The 15,351-nt window shown below is 37.5% G+C and overlaps 1 protein-coding gene across 1 annotated transcript in view; it reads left to right on the top strand.

The window, feature by feature from the left end:
* DNAH11 (dynein axonemal heavy chain 11) overlaps window positions 1-15,351 on the top strand; it is a 371,689-nt gene that overhangs the window by 73,127 nt on the left and 283,211 nt on the right. Inside the window, exons 23-25 of the mRNA XM_031935967.1 lie at window positions 1,208-1,366; window positions 4,518-4,640; window positions 5,381-5,503. Of these exons, the coding sequence (XP_031791827.1) occupies window positions 1,208-1,366; window positions 4,518-4,640; window positions 5,381-5,503 (405 nt within the window). The remainder of the gene's footprint in view (window positions 1-1,207; window positions 1,367-4,517; window positions 4,641-5,380; window positions 5,504-15,351) is intronic.

The following is a 15,351-nucleotide window of genomic DNA, read 5'->3' as shown; positions in this document are numbered from 1 at the left end:
TTTTTTCACCCTTAGTCAGTTGCACTTCTAATCAAGCCTGCCTTTCTGTGAGTGAATTGATAGAAGCATATTAGGGTTAATGAATTTATGAGAAGCTGCTCTAATTATGAGCTTCCTACAGCTTCCTAGAACAGAGAGGAACATTATCAGGGCCAAGGGGTCAGGCTTCTGAAAGCTTTTGATTTCTTTACTTAGCAACCATAATAAACATTTTGTATCTGAAAAGGTACCTTTTGGTTCTGGAATTTGGGGCAACTAATAGGAGTATGCCACCTCTGGATTTATGTGGAATACTGTGATCTCTGTTCTTATTAATGACTCTGGTATCCCAAGGGAGCTCAACATATACAGAACTGAACTGATTGTAATTTGGTACTTACTGGACTTTGATATCTTTTCTGCATAGCAGTATGCCCTCTGAAGACATAGCATCTTTGGATAAAGCCAAAATGCGTATCAGTGAAAGGCAGTTAAAAGTGACAGGGCCATTTGCTTCTTTCCACCCCAGGGCTGCTTTGCTTCAGCTCCTACCCACTCTCGCCTGTATTTTCCCCTATATTATGCCAGTCCCACAGACCCAAACTAAGATGTCCCTTCATTCTTTTGGATGTCATGGAGTCACATTGCCCTTTATTTTTTGCTGAGTTCTAGTTATATTCTTACGGGTTTTCTCATTCACAATTGCTGATGTTGTTCCTTGGGCTGAGAGGACCAGCCAAGTCAAGGGACGTATTTGGCATTTTAAGATGGTGAAATATTTAAGTTTCAAGAAACAGGCACTCAAAGGTAATCATCATTCCAAAGCTATTGTTTAAATGAGTCATGTATTCTGAAGGAGGTCTTAGTAATCCAATAACAATCTGTTTCCATTTATTTATGTTTATAGAGGAAACATTCTTTATTGCACGTGTCCTGTGAACTCTGTTACTTACCTATGTTTCCTCATGGGACATTCAGTTAGATCTTGTGAATGAGAAAGCAGTATATCCAAGTGGCTTATACATAGTGGACTTGTAATGTACAAATGAGTGGATCCCTTTCCGTTTCTCTGGTTTTGGTCCTTGGTCTAGGAGTTCAAATGCTTTCACTCTTTTCTAATCCGGGAGTTGGGAAATGCACATATTTATTCTTCCAAAGGAGGCAAATTATTAATATATACTTGTTATTATATCTTTGGAGCTAGGTTTTATCCTCCACTTTTCTTTAGGAAATTGGGTCACTCAACAAGGAAGTCCGCATCTGGGATGCTTACACAGGCCTGGAAGGCACGGTTAAGGACATGACAGCCTCCCTGAGGGCCATCACAGAGTTACAGAGCCCTGCCCTCAGGGACAGGCATTGGCACCAGCTGATGAAAGCTATTGGGGTCAGTATCCTCGGTCTCACTAATTGAATATTTTTGTGACTGTGAAGTGTTACTTCTTGGTTTGCATCATCCAGGATGAAGTGTAATTTATGAAAAGGTCTCTAGTCAGACGTAGGAGATCAAGCTCTTTGAGGGGATCAGTGGTCTGGATGCCCAAGGTCCTAGTTCTTGCTCCCCTTTTTTCTCTTACTGGCTATGTGACCTTAAGCAAGTCACTTAACCTCTTTCATTTGAGTTTTGCTTTTTAGTAATCAAATGAGAAGGGATGCTATCTGCTCTTATACATTAGGGGAATCTTGCAAGGAATAAGTGAGATAATATGAAAACATTTTATAGAGCTAGCCATCTGGTGAGATGGCTGCAAATAATCTTATTATGGAAAGGGTCAGAAAGTATAAAAGTGAATTTGTGGGAAAAAGGAATCCAAAATTGTGATTTCTTTTTCACCCATAATTCATTTAATAATGGTCCCTTTTTTTCATGGTCTTTTGATGATTTTGATTTTATTGCAAGGCATAAAGTGGTTTCTCATGTGTCCATGCCACTTGAGCTTCTATTTTCTTGCCTTTCTATGTCTATTGAAAGCAAATATAACAACCTTATGCACTCTTCAGGGAAGGTGACTTTATGAGTTTAAAATATATAAAAAGTCTAATGTGTGTATGTTTTCATTAAGCAAATCAAGAGTTTGAGGGGCACACTGAAGAAAGGCTCTCAGGATGTGAAGGGGTGTTGCAGAGTAGGAAAACGGGCAAGGGCATTGTGGAGAAGTGGGGATAGCCTGGGCTTTGTGGTTCTAACTCTAACACTTAGCAGCTCTGGGATCTGGGACAAGTTTCCTGTTCTTTATGACTTGGTTGGCTCTTTTATAAAATAAATATAATACTTCCCATGCAGACTGGGTGAACACATTGGAAATTTTATATATATGTGTGTATATATACACACACCCACACACATACACATGAGAAATAATATACAAAATATAGATGTACACACATGTATACGCATATGTTTAAAACACATATGCATACACATATATACACATAGTCATGCACTGCATAATGACATTTCAGTCAGTGCTGGACCACATATACTATACTGGTCCCATAAAAAGATACTGTATTTTTACTGTAGCTTTTATATGTTTAAGTATGTTTAGATACACAACTACTTAGCACTGTGTTATAATTGCCTGCAGTGTTCAGTAATGTGCTGTATAGGTTCGTAGCCTGGGAGCATGGCATAAATGGCATAGCCTACTACACACCATGTACCATAGTTGCGTAGTAGGCTATGCTATCTAGGTTTGTGCAAGTTCACTCCATAGTGTTCACACAATGACAAAAATCACCTAACAATACATTCCTCAGAACATATCCCCATTGTTAAGTGATGAATGACTGTATATAAAGGACCTAGTATGTAGTAAGTGCTCAATAAATGGATCTCTGAAGCTATTGTCACTATTGTATTTTTTATAGAGTCTTTTAGACATTGGCTATTTAGACTTTGTAATTAATTTGTGCATTCAGAAAATTTTTATCGAATCTTTGAATGTGTAGTAGACTATGTGCTCTGCTCCCCATCCCCTTCTCATATTTCTGCCAATAAAATTTTGTCTCAGCATAGCCTCTACTTGCCTGTGTTATGCCTTTTTGCCAGCTAGAAAAAGTCGCCTGCTCTGACAGACAATTTAGAAAAAGGCACCCTCCTCCAGATTGTCCCCAGGACAGCAGAGCAGAGGCTGGCTTCCTTTTTGTTTTTTGAGACGGAGTCTTGCCTGTCGCCCAGGCTGGAGTGCAGTGGCACGATCTCGGCTCACTGTAAGCTTCGCCTCCTGGGTTCACGCCATTCTCTTGCCTCAGCCTCCCGAGTAGCTGGGACTACAGGCGCCCGCCACCACGCCCAGCTAATTTTTTGTATTTTTAGTAGAGACGGGGTTTCACCGTTTTAGCCAGGACAGTCTCGATCTCCTGACCTCATGATCCACCCGCCTCGGCCTCCCAAAGTGCTGGGATTACAGGCTTGAGCCACCGCGACCGGCAAGGCTGGCTTCCATCTCCATTTGTCATCTGGGCTGGTGTCCATGTTCAGTACACAAATTGCACAACTAATCAGGGTGGCCCTATTACACATCTCTGCTCATTCCTTCTCAAGGGCAGACCTAGCTCGCTGGTCCCAGCAACTCTAGAGTGAGGCCAAAACTGACACAGAGATAGCCTGGCAAAACTCATCTAGTTTTCTCAGGACTTTCCAGGTTTTAGCACTGAAAGTCTTACATCCCTGAAATCCACTTGCTAGAAACCCCTCAGCCCTGAGCAAACTGGAGCATTTGGTCCTCTTATGCAGAGGGATGGATGTTATTGAAGAATGTTAGAGGGTAGGGAGGGGTAGAGCAGAGAGTGGCAACTTCCCAGAAGCAGATTCTGGATATTCTTAGCAAAAGCAGGAAAGAAAATGGCTTTCCTGCAACCCTGTGCCTGTCTCAATTCTTCACTTACAGGAGACATGAGTGAGTTTGGGTATGTCAAAGAGCTAAGGATGTCTTCAAGACCAAATATAGGGTAGGGAAGGGGAGTCAGTGTGAGAGAAGAGGAGTCATTGTCACAAGGCAATGTGGAAATGAGAATTATTTTTCACATGGTAAATATGAATAATGACACTATGAGTAAGAGAATTTTTTGCCAATGAACTGAGATTAAATTAGTGGTAAAACTAGGTTAAATCACAGAAGCAGCTGGGAATTATGTTCAGTGAATAGGGTTATTTAGGAAGAAAAGACAAATGAGCCACTACCTGATTCCTGGGACTTCAACCAAATTATAATAAATGAACAATGAGATTCTCTTTAAAAATGGGTTTTGTGGGCAAAGGAGCTAAGAAATGTGCTGACAAGGGAAAGATGTGAAACAAAGAAAATAGGGTAGCACGAATGTGACTAAACTTTGTCCCTTGCTTCCAGCAGGTGACACCTCAGGAATTGTGAGTTTAAAAGGAATGTCTTAGATTGTCCGCATCTTTCAAGACGAGAGATGTATTCAGCACCTGACTTGAGTATATTTTAGTTAGGATTCATTTCACCAGCCTTTAGGCAAAAGGAACTAATATATGTGGAATATAAAGTCTACCTTTTTTTCACCCCAATCAGGTCAAGTTTTTAATAAATGAAGCCACAACTTTGGCAGATTTGTTAGCACTGCAGTTATACAGAGCGGAAGATGATGTCCGAAGGATCGTGGACAAAGCAGTGAAAGAGCTGGGGACTGAGAAGGTAGTGTCCTCGGGCTGGTTCATTTCTACTTGGTTAATTTTGGGTATTTGCATAAAAGCCAACTTAGAGAAAAGTCCTTTTGATGTCCTGGAAGCCTGGAGAGATGAGTCCCACTTTGTTCCTTGCTGTTCATTAGGTGTGGGATGAGCAGGAACTAGGATCATCTAAGCCACGGTAAAACAGGAGGATTGGTCCTGTTGATGATGATGATTATAGCAGAAAATACTTACATATCCTTTATTTGGTAGCCAGCACCGCTCTAAGTGCTTTATTTATATTAACCCATTTAATCTTCTGAGGTAAGTAATAGTATCTCTATTTTACAGATGGGGAAACTGAGGTATAGAGAGGTAATTAGCTTACCCAGATTCACACAGAAGACTGAGATTCACATTTAAGGCGTTACCTATTTCATGCTGGCTAATTTGTAAATAATATCTACCAAACATTTAGGTAATCATTGAAGTCCCTTCTTGCTCTCAAATTCTGTTTTGGTTAGGGATGATACACTCACATTCAATAGAAGTTTGATATCAGTGTGATGCTCATTCCTTTGATGTGATAATATTCATTCTTCAAACCCCATCACCATGAATTACTTGGAGGAAAAAACTGAAGCGAATAATATATCAGTTTGCATTTTTGAAAATTGAAAAATAATTAATTCCACATAATAGCCTAGATGTTGATTCTCAGTTGAATTTTGTGCACATTAATTAATTTATATTGTTGATTACTAGGTTATTAATGAAATCAGTCAGACGTGGACAACCATGACGTTTTCTTACGAAGTTCACTATCGAACAGGCATTCCGTTACTAAAGTCTGATGAACAACTTTTTGAAACTCTAGAGCATAACCAAGTAAGATGGATATTTTTATTGCACATATTTTTTAAATTTTAATTTTATTTAACAAATAATTGTATATATTTATAGGGTAGAATGTGATGTTTTGATACATGTTTACAATGTGAAGTGATTAAATCAGTCTCACATACTTAACTTTTTTTTTTTTTTTGTGGTGAAACATTTAAAATCTCCTTTAGGAATTTTGAAACATACAATGTGTTATTATTTATTATAGTCACCAACTGTGCAATAGATCACTAAAGCTTATTCCTCCAGTCTAACTGAAAATTTGTACCCTTTGATCAACAGCTCCTCTTTCCCCCTCCCCCAGGCTCTGGTAACCATCATTCTACTCTATATGAGTTCAACATTTTTAGATTTCGTGTATAAGTGACATCATGCATTATTTGTCCTTTTGTTCCTGCTTATTTTGCTTAGTTTAATGCCCTTTAGGGTCATCCATGTTGTTGCAAATAAGGATTTTCTTCCTTTTAAAGGCTGGGTGGTATTCCATTGTGTTTATATACCACATGTTCTTTATCCATTCATCTCACAATGGACACCTAGGTGGCTTTCATATCTTAGCTACTGTGAATAAGGCTGCAATGAACATGAGAGTACAGATATGTCTTCAGGCTACTGATTTCATTTCCTTTGTGTATATACCCAGAAGTGGGATTGTCAAATCATATGGTAAGTCTATTTTGAGTTTTCTGAGGGGCCTCCATCCTGTTTGCTGTAATAGCTGTATTAATTTATATTCCTACCAACAGTACAAAAGGGTTCTCTTTTCTCTACACTCTCACCTACACTTATCTTTTGTCTTTTTGATAATAGCCATTCTAACAGGTGTGAAGTGATATCTTACTGTGTTAAATTTGCATTACCCTGATGATCGTGGATGATGAACAGTTTTTCAAATATCTGTTGGTCATTTATAAGTAACCTTTTGAGAGTATCTGTTTGGGTCCTTTGCCCATTTTTTTGATTAGGTTACTTGGATTTTTGCTTTTGAGTTACGTTTCTTATATATTTTGGAAATTAGCCCCTTATTATATCTATGGTTTGCAAATATTTTCTCCCAATCCATGCATGGTAGCTTTGCTGTGTTGTTCCCATTTTTAGTTTGATGCAATCTCATTTCTTTGTTTTTGCTTTTGCCTGTATTTTTGAAGTCATGTTCAAGAAATCTTTCTGTAGACCAATGTTGTAGAGCACTTCCCCTAGTTTTCTTCTAGTAATTTTATAGTTTTAGGTCTTACATTTCAGTCTTTAATCCATTATGAGTTGTTTTTTTAATATGGTGTGAGATAAGAGTCCAATTTCATTTTTCTGCTTGTGGATATTCCCTTTTCGAAGCACCACTTATTGAAGAAATTGTCTTTTTTCCATTGTGTGTTCTTCTAAATTTTGTTCAAAATCAATCTACCATAAATATGTAAGTTTATTTCTCGGCTCTGTATTCTGTTCCATTGGTCAATGTGTTTGTTTTTATGCCTGTACCATGTTCTTTTGATCACTATAGCTTTGTAATAAATTTTGAAGTCAGGTAGAGTGATGCCTCCAGCTTTGTTCTTTGTGCTCAAGATTGTCTGGGCTATTCTAGGTCTTTCGTCATTTCATCCAAATTTTAGAATTTTTTTTCTATTTCTGGAAAACATTACATTGGAATTTTGATAGGGATTGCATTGATTCTGTAGATCTCTTTGGGGTAGTGTCTCAGTCTATTTTATGCTGCTACAACAGAATACCGCAGACTGGGTAGTTTACAATGAGCAGTAATTTATTTGGCTCACTGTTTTGGAGACTGAGAAGTCCAAGATCAAAGGGCTGCCTTTGGTAAGGGCCTTCTTGCTGTGTCATAACATGGCAGAAGGCGTCACATGGTAAGAGAGAGAAAGAGAAGTTTGAATTTACTTTTAAAACAAACCCAGTCATGATAATGAGCCCACTTTCTTTTACATGTTTTTTTCTTCTTTAAAACTTTTTTGCACATGGTGACTGACAAGAATCCACTTTCTTAATATAACTAATTCAGTAATGAGGGCAGAGCCCTCACAATATCTCTTAAAGGTCCCACCTCAAACACTGTTGCATTGTTGGTTAAGTTTGCAACCCATGAGCTTTGAGACACAATAGCAGGTAGTACAATAAATAGCAGGTAGTATGAACATTTTAACAATATTAAATACTGGGATAACTTTAAATATTGAATACCTTTCCATTTATTTGTACTATCTACATTTTTTTCATCAATGTTTTGTAGTTTTTAGTATACAGATACTTCACCTCCTTTGGTTATATTTACTCTTAAGTATTTTATTTTTTGATACTATCATGAATGGGATTGATTTCTTAATTTCTTTTTCAGGTAGTTTGTTGTTAGTATAAAAGAATGCCGATTTTTGTGTGTTGATTTTGTACCTTACAAGTTTGCTGAATTCATTTATTAGTTCTAACAGTTTTAGGATGGAGCTTTTAGGATTTTCTAAATAGAAGCTTATGTCTTCAGCAAACAGACACAATTTCACTTCTTCCTTTCCTATTTGAGTGCTTTTTATTTCTTGTCTGATTGCTCTGGCTAGAACTTCCAGTACTGTATTGAATAGAAGCATGAGAGTGGGCAACCTTCTCTTTATTCCTGCCCTTAGATGGAAAGCTTTCCATTCTTTGCTGTTGAGTGTATTAGCTATGTGCTTTTCATGTTCAGCCTTTATTGTGCTGAAGTACATTCTTTCTATGCCAGATTTGTTGGGAGTTTTTAATCATGAAGTGATGTTGAATTTCATCAAATGCCTTTTCTGCATATATTCAGTTGTTCATATCATTTTGTACTTTTAAATATGGTATATCCCATTGATTGACTTGCATCTCCTTGCATTCCTGAGATAAATCCCATGGATCATGGTGAATGATCCTTTTTGGTGTACTGTTAAAATCAGTGTGCTAGTATTTTGCTGAGGATTTTTTAAACGTATGTTCATCAGGGATATTAGCTTCTAATTTTCTTTTCTTGTGGAGTGTTTGTTTGGCTTTGGTATCAGGATAATGATGGCCTCATAAAGTGAGTTTGCAAGTATTTCTCCTTAAGTTTTTTTGGAAGAGTTTGAGAAGGATTAGTATTAGTTCTTCTTTAAATGTTTGGCAGAATTCCACCATGAAGCCCTTCTGTCCTAGGCCTTTCTTTTGAGGGGAAATATTTTAGTATGAAATCAGTGTCTTTATTCATCTGTTCAGACCTTTTATTTCTTCTTGATTCAGACTTTGTAGATTGTGTGTTTCTAGGAACTTAACCATTTCAATTTGTTGGTATATAACTGTTCATAGTAGTCTCTTATGATCCTTTGCATTTGTGTCGTATCAGTTGTAATAACTCTTCTTTCATTTCTGATTTTGAGTTATCTCCCTTTTTTCCTTGGTCTGGCTAAAGGTTTGTTGATTTTGTTTGCTATTCAAAAAACCAATTCTTCATTCCATTGGTCTTTTTGTTGTCTTTGTAGTCTCTATTTCATTGATTACTGCTCTGATCTTTATCATTTTTTCCTACTATTGATTGTGGGCTTAGTTTGTTCTTCTTTTTCTAGTTCCTGAAGGGTTAGCATTAAGTTGTTTATTTGAGATTTTCTTGTTGTTGTAAGCATTCATTGCTAAAAACTTCCTCTTATAACTGGTTTTGCTGCATTCCATAAGTTTTAGTATGTTGTGTTTCTGTTTTCATTTGTGTCAATATATTTAAAAATTTCTCTCTTGATTTCTTCTTTGACTCATTGGTTGTTCAGGAGCATGTTATTAATTTTCATGTATTTGTGAGTTTCCAAAATTCCTCCTGTTATTAATTTCTTTTATGCCACTGTGATTGGAAAAATACTTGATGTTATTTTTGATCTTCTTAAGTTTTTATCTAAGATTATCTGGCAGACTTAGAAAACATTTATGTTTTTTCATATTGATGCATAAGAGATGTACATAATTTGGAGGTACATGTGATAATTTAATATATTCATATAAAACATAAAGATCAAATCAGTGTAATTGGGATGGCCATCATTTTAATATTTGTCTTTGTGCTAAAACTATTGGAATTTTTCTCTTCTAGCTCTTTTGAAATGCACAATAGATTATTGTAAACTGTAGCCACCCTACTGATCTGTCTAACAGTGGGTCTTATGAGATCCACTTTTTAAAAAACTTTCCCACATATGAGTGGGAATATGTGATATTTGTCTTTCTATACTTGCCTTATTTCACTTAACATAATTTCCATCCACATTGCTGCAAATGACATGACTTCATTATTATTTTTATGGCTGAATAGTATTCTATTGTATATACCATTCTTGAATCTGCTAGTGGGCACTGAGGTCAATTCTATACTTTGGCTATTATAAATTAGTACTGCAAAAAACATAGAAATGCAGATTTTTTTCAACATATTGATTTTCGTTCTTTTGGGTATATACCTAGTAGTGGAATTGCTGGATTATATTTTTAGTTCTTTGAAAACTCTCCATACTGTTCTCCATTGTGGCTATACTAATTTACATTTCTACCAACAGTGTAAAAGCGTTTCCCTTTCTCCACATCCTTGCCAGCAGCATCCATTGTTGCTTATCTTTTTGGTAAAAGCCATTTGACCGGGGTGAGATCATATCTCATTGTATTATGATTTGCATTTCTCTGATGATTAGTGATGTTGAGCATTTTTTTCGTGTAACTGTTGGCCATTTGTATGTCTTTTTTTTTGAGACGGAGTCTCGCTCTGTCGCCCAGGCTGGAGTGCAGTGGCGTGATCTTGGCTTACTGCAAGCTCTGCCTTCCGGGTTCACACCATTCTCCTGCCTCAGCCTCCTGCGTAGCTGGGAGTACAGGCATCGGCCACCATGCCTGGCTAATTTTTTGTATTTTTAGTAGAGACGGGGTTTCACTGTGTTAGCCAGGATGGTCTTGATCTCCTGACCTCGTGATCTGCCTGCCTCAGCCTCCCAAAGTGCTGAGATTACAGGTGTGAGTCACTGAGCCCAGCCTGTATGTCTTCTTTTGAGAAATGCCTATTCAAATTTTTTGCCCATTTTTAAATCAGATTGGGTTTTTGTTTTGTTTTGTTTTGTTTTGCCACTGGGTTGTTTGAATTTCGTATGTATTCTAGTTATTAATCCCTTATCAGATGAGTAGTTTGCAAATATTTTCTCCCATTCTATAGGTTGCTTCTTCACTTCATTAATTGTTTCTATTGCTGTGCAGAAGCATTTTGTCTTGGCATGATCCTATTTGTCCAGTTTTGCTTTTGTTGCCTGGCCTTTTGAAGTCTTACACACACACACACAAAAAACCTTTGCCCACACCAGTGTCCTGGAGCATTTCTCCAGTGTTTCCTTCTAGTAGTTTTATAGTTTCAGGTCTTAGATTCAACTCTTAATCCATTTTGTTTTGATTTTTGTTTACATTGACAGATAGGAATCTAGTTTCATTCTTCTGCATATGGTTATCAAGTTTTCCCAGCACCATTTATAAAAAATACTGTCATTTCGCCAATTGTATGTTCTTGGCACTTTTGTTGAAGATTAATTGGTTGTAAATGTATGGGTTTACATCTTGGGTCTCTATTCTGTTCCATTGGTCTCTGTGTCTGTTATTATGCCAGTACTATTCTGATTTGGCTACTATAGCTTTGTAGTAAATTTCAAAGACAGGTAGTTTGATGCCTCTAGTTTTGTTCTTTTTGCTCAGGATTGCTTTGACTATTTAGGGTCTTCTGTGATTCCATATAAATTTTGAAACTTTTTCTATTTCTGTGGAAAAAAAGTCATTGGTATTTTGATAGAGATTGCATTGAATTTAGACATTGCTTTGGTAGTATTGTCATTTTAACAATACTCTTCCAATCCATGAGCATGGAATATCTTTCTGTTTTTTGCATGTGTCTTCAGTTTCTTTCATTAGTGTTTCATAATGTTTCTCATATAGAAACTTTCACTTTTCGTCTTTCACTTCTTTGGTTAATTTGATTCTTATATATTTGATATTATTTGTAGCTACCGTAAATGTGATTGTCTTCTTGATTTCTTTTTTCAAATGTTTTCTGTTGGTACATATAAATGCAACTGGTTTTTGTATGTCTACTTTATATGCTGCAACTTTTCTAAACTTGTTTATCAGTTCTAACAATTTTTTTGGTGGAATCTTCAGGTTTTTCTAGGTACAAGATCATGTAATCTGAGAACAAGGCTAATTTGACTTCTACCTTCCAATTTGAATGCCTTTTATTTCTTTCTCTTGCCTATTTGCTCTGACCAGGACTTTTAGTACTATATTGAATATGAAGAGGGAAAATTTTTACATTTCCTTCTTAATTTCTTCATTGATTTATTGGTTGGTTAGGAGCATGTTGTTTAATTTCCATGTGTTTGTGATGTTTCTAAGGTTCCTCTTGTTACGATTTCTAGTTTTATTTCATTGTAATCAGAAAAGGTACTCAGTATGATTTCTACTTTTTAGAATTTTTTGGAACTTGTTTTGTGCCCTAAGATATAATCTATTCTGGAGAATCCATGTGCTGACAAAAAGAATGTGTATTCTGCAGCAGTTGGGCAGAATGCTCTGTCAGTCAGGCCTACTAGGTCTAGTGTGTAGTTTGATGTTTCTTTGTTGGTTTTTGAAATCTGGAAGATCTGTCCATTACTGAGAATGGGGTGTTCAAGTCCTGTACTATTATTGTGTTGTGGTCTATCTTTCCCTTTATCCCTTTATATCTATTAAAGTTTGTTTTATATACTTGGGAGTTTAGGTGTTGGGTACACAGATATTTAGTATTTGTAATTATTATATTCTTTTGCCTAATTGATTCCTTTATCATTATGTAGTCACCTTCTTTGTCTCTTTTTACAGTCTTGATTGTAATGTATTTTATCTGATCTAAGTATAGCTACTCCTACTCTTTTTTGGTTTCTAGGTGCATGATATATCATTTTCCACTCTTTCACTTTCAGTCTATGTGTGTCTTTATAGGTGAAGTGGGCTTCTTGTAGGCACTGTATAGTTCTGTTATATTTCTTTAGCTGTTCAGCCACTTTATGCATTTAATTGGAGAACTGAGTCCGTTTATGGTCAGTGTTATTAAGGACTTATTACTGCCATTTTGTTACTGATCTTCTCATTGCTTTGTAATTCCTCTTTTTTACTTTCTTACTGTTTTCCTTTATGATTAAGTGATTTTCTCTGGTAGTATGTTTTAATTCATTGCTTTTTATTTTTAGTGAATCTATTATAGGTTTTTGCATTGTGGTTACCACAAGGCTTAGAAAAAATGTAACGAGTTATTTTGAAGAGATGACAATTTCAAAAAAAAAAAACTAGGGAAAAAATGAAGAAGAAACTCCATTCCTTCCCCCTACCCCACAATTTGAGCTTTAGTTGTCTCAATTTGCATATTTTTATATCATCTACCTCTTAACAGTTTGCTGTAGCTATTGTTTTTGATAGATTTGTGTTTTGGGCCTCACGCTAGAGGTATGAGTGGATTACACACCATAGTTACAGTACTAGAATATCCTGTGTTCATTCATGTATTTAATTTTACCAGTGGGTTTTATGGCTTTAAACAAATTGTTTAATGTCAGTGTTTTTCTATTTCAAATTGAATAATTTCCTTTAGCATTTTGTGTAAAACTAGTCTGGTGGTAGTGAATTAGTTCACCTTTTGTTTGTTGGGGAAAAGACTTTAATCTCTCCCTCATATTTGAAGGATAAGTTTTCTGGGCACAGTATTCTTGGTTAGCAGGGTTTTTTTTTTGTTACATTTAGCACTTTGAAAATGTCATTCCACTCTCCTGGCCTGTATTCTTTCTGTTGAGATGTCTCTTGTCAAATTGGAGCTCCTTTATATCTTATTTGCTTCTTTTCTTTTGTTGCTTTAGGATTCTCTATCTGTCCTTGACCTTTGAGAGTTTGATTATTATATGACTTGGAGTAGTATTATTTGGGTCCATTCTGTTTGGTGTTCTCTGACCTTCTTGTACCTGGATATTTATATCTTTCTCAGGTTTTCAAAAGTTTTTAATATTATTTATCTTGTAGATAATCTTTACTGCTTTTCATTCTTTTTTCTCTTAAATTTGTTAAGACTTGTTTTGTGGCTGTATCAACAGTTTTCATGCTGTTGATAAAGACATACCCAGGACTGGGCAATTTACAAGAGAAAGAGGTTTATTGGACTTACAGTTGCATGTGGCTAGGGAGGCTTCCCAATCATGGTGGAGGGTGAAAGGCATGTCTCACATGGCAGCAGACAAGAGAAGAAAGCTATGCAGGCAAACTTCCCTTTCTAAAACCATCAGATCTCTTGAGACTTCTTCACAGTCAGGAGAACAGCACGGGAAGGGCCTGCCCCCATGATTCAATTGCCTCCCACTGGGTCCCTCCCACAATATATGGGAATTCAAGATGAGATTTGGGTAGGGAGACAGCCAAACCATATCATTCCACCCGGTCCCTCCCAAATCATGTCCTCACATCTCAAAACCAATCTTGCCTTCCCAACAGTCCCCCAAAGTCTTAACTCATTTCAGCATTAATTCAAGAATCCACAGTTCAAAGTCTCATGCAAGACAAGGCAAGTCCCTTCCACCTATAAGCCTGTAAAATCAAAAGCAAGTTACTTCCTAGATAAAATAGGGATACAGCTATTGGGTAAATACAGGTATTCCAAATGGGAGAAATGGGCCAAAACAGAGGGGCTACAGGCCTCATGCAAGTCTGAAATCCAGCAGGGCAGTCAAATCTTAAAGCTCCAGAATGATCTCCTTTGACTCCATGTCTCACATCCAGGTCATGCTGATGCAAGAGGTGGGTTGCCACAGTCTTGGGCAACTCCACCCTTGTGGTTTTGCAGGGTACATCCTCCCTCCCACCTGCTTTCATAGGCTGGTGTTGAGGGCCTGTGGCTTTTCCGGGGTATAGTGCAAACTGTCAGTGGATCTACCATTCTGGGATCTGGAAGACAGTGGCCCTCTTCTCATGGCTTCACTAGGTGGTGCCCCAGTAGGGACTTTGTGTGGGGGCCCTGACCCCACATTTTCTTTCTGCTCTGCCATAGCAGAGGTTCTCCTTGAGGATTCTGCCCTGACAGCAAACTTCTGCCTGGGCATCCAGGCATTTCCATACATCTTGTGAAATCTATGCAAAGGTTCCCAAACCTCAATTCTTGACTTGTGTGCACTGGCAGGATCAACACCACTTGGAAGCTGCCAATGCTTGAGGTTTGCATTCTCTGAAGCCACATACTGAGCTCTATGTTAGCCCCTTTCAGCCGTGGCTGGAGTGGCTGGGATGCAGGGCACCAAGTCTCTAGGCTGCACACAGCACGGGAACCCTGGGCCTGGCCCAGGAAACCCCTTTTTCCTCCTAGGCCTCCAGGCCTGTGATGGGAGGGCCTGCCATAAAGGTCTCTGATGCCCTGGACACATTTTCTCCATTGTCTTGGGGATTAACATTCAGCTCCTGGTTACTTTTGCAAATTTCTTCAGTCAGCTTGAATTTCTCCTCAGAAAATGGGATTTTCTTTTCTATCACATTGTCAGGCTGCAAATTTTCTGAACTTCTGTACTCTGCTTCCCTTATAAAACTGAATGCCTTTAACAGCACACAAGTCACCTCTTGAATGCTTTGTTGCTTAGAAATTTTTTCCGCAGATACCGTAAATTATCTCTCTGAAGTTCAAAGTGCCACAAATCTCTAGGGCAGGGGAAAAATGCCACCAGTCTCTTTGTTCAAACATAAAAAGAGTCACCTTTGCTCAGGTTCCCAACAAGTTTTTCATCTCCATCTGAGACCACCTCAGCCTGGATTTCATTGTCCATGTCATT

The sequence above is a fragment of the Piliocolobus tephrosceles genome, chromosome 8 (genome assembly GCF_002776525.5).
Source record: "Piliocolobus tephrosceles isolate RC106 chromosome 8, ASM277652v3, whole genome shotgun sequence".
Taxonomy (NCBI): Eukaryota; Metazoa; Chordata; class Mammalia; order Primates; family Cercopithecidae; genus Piliocolobus; species Piliocolobus tephrosceles.
Note: the sequence above shows the minus strand (reverse complement) of the source record. Positions and strands in the feature narration are given on the sequence as shown.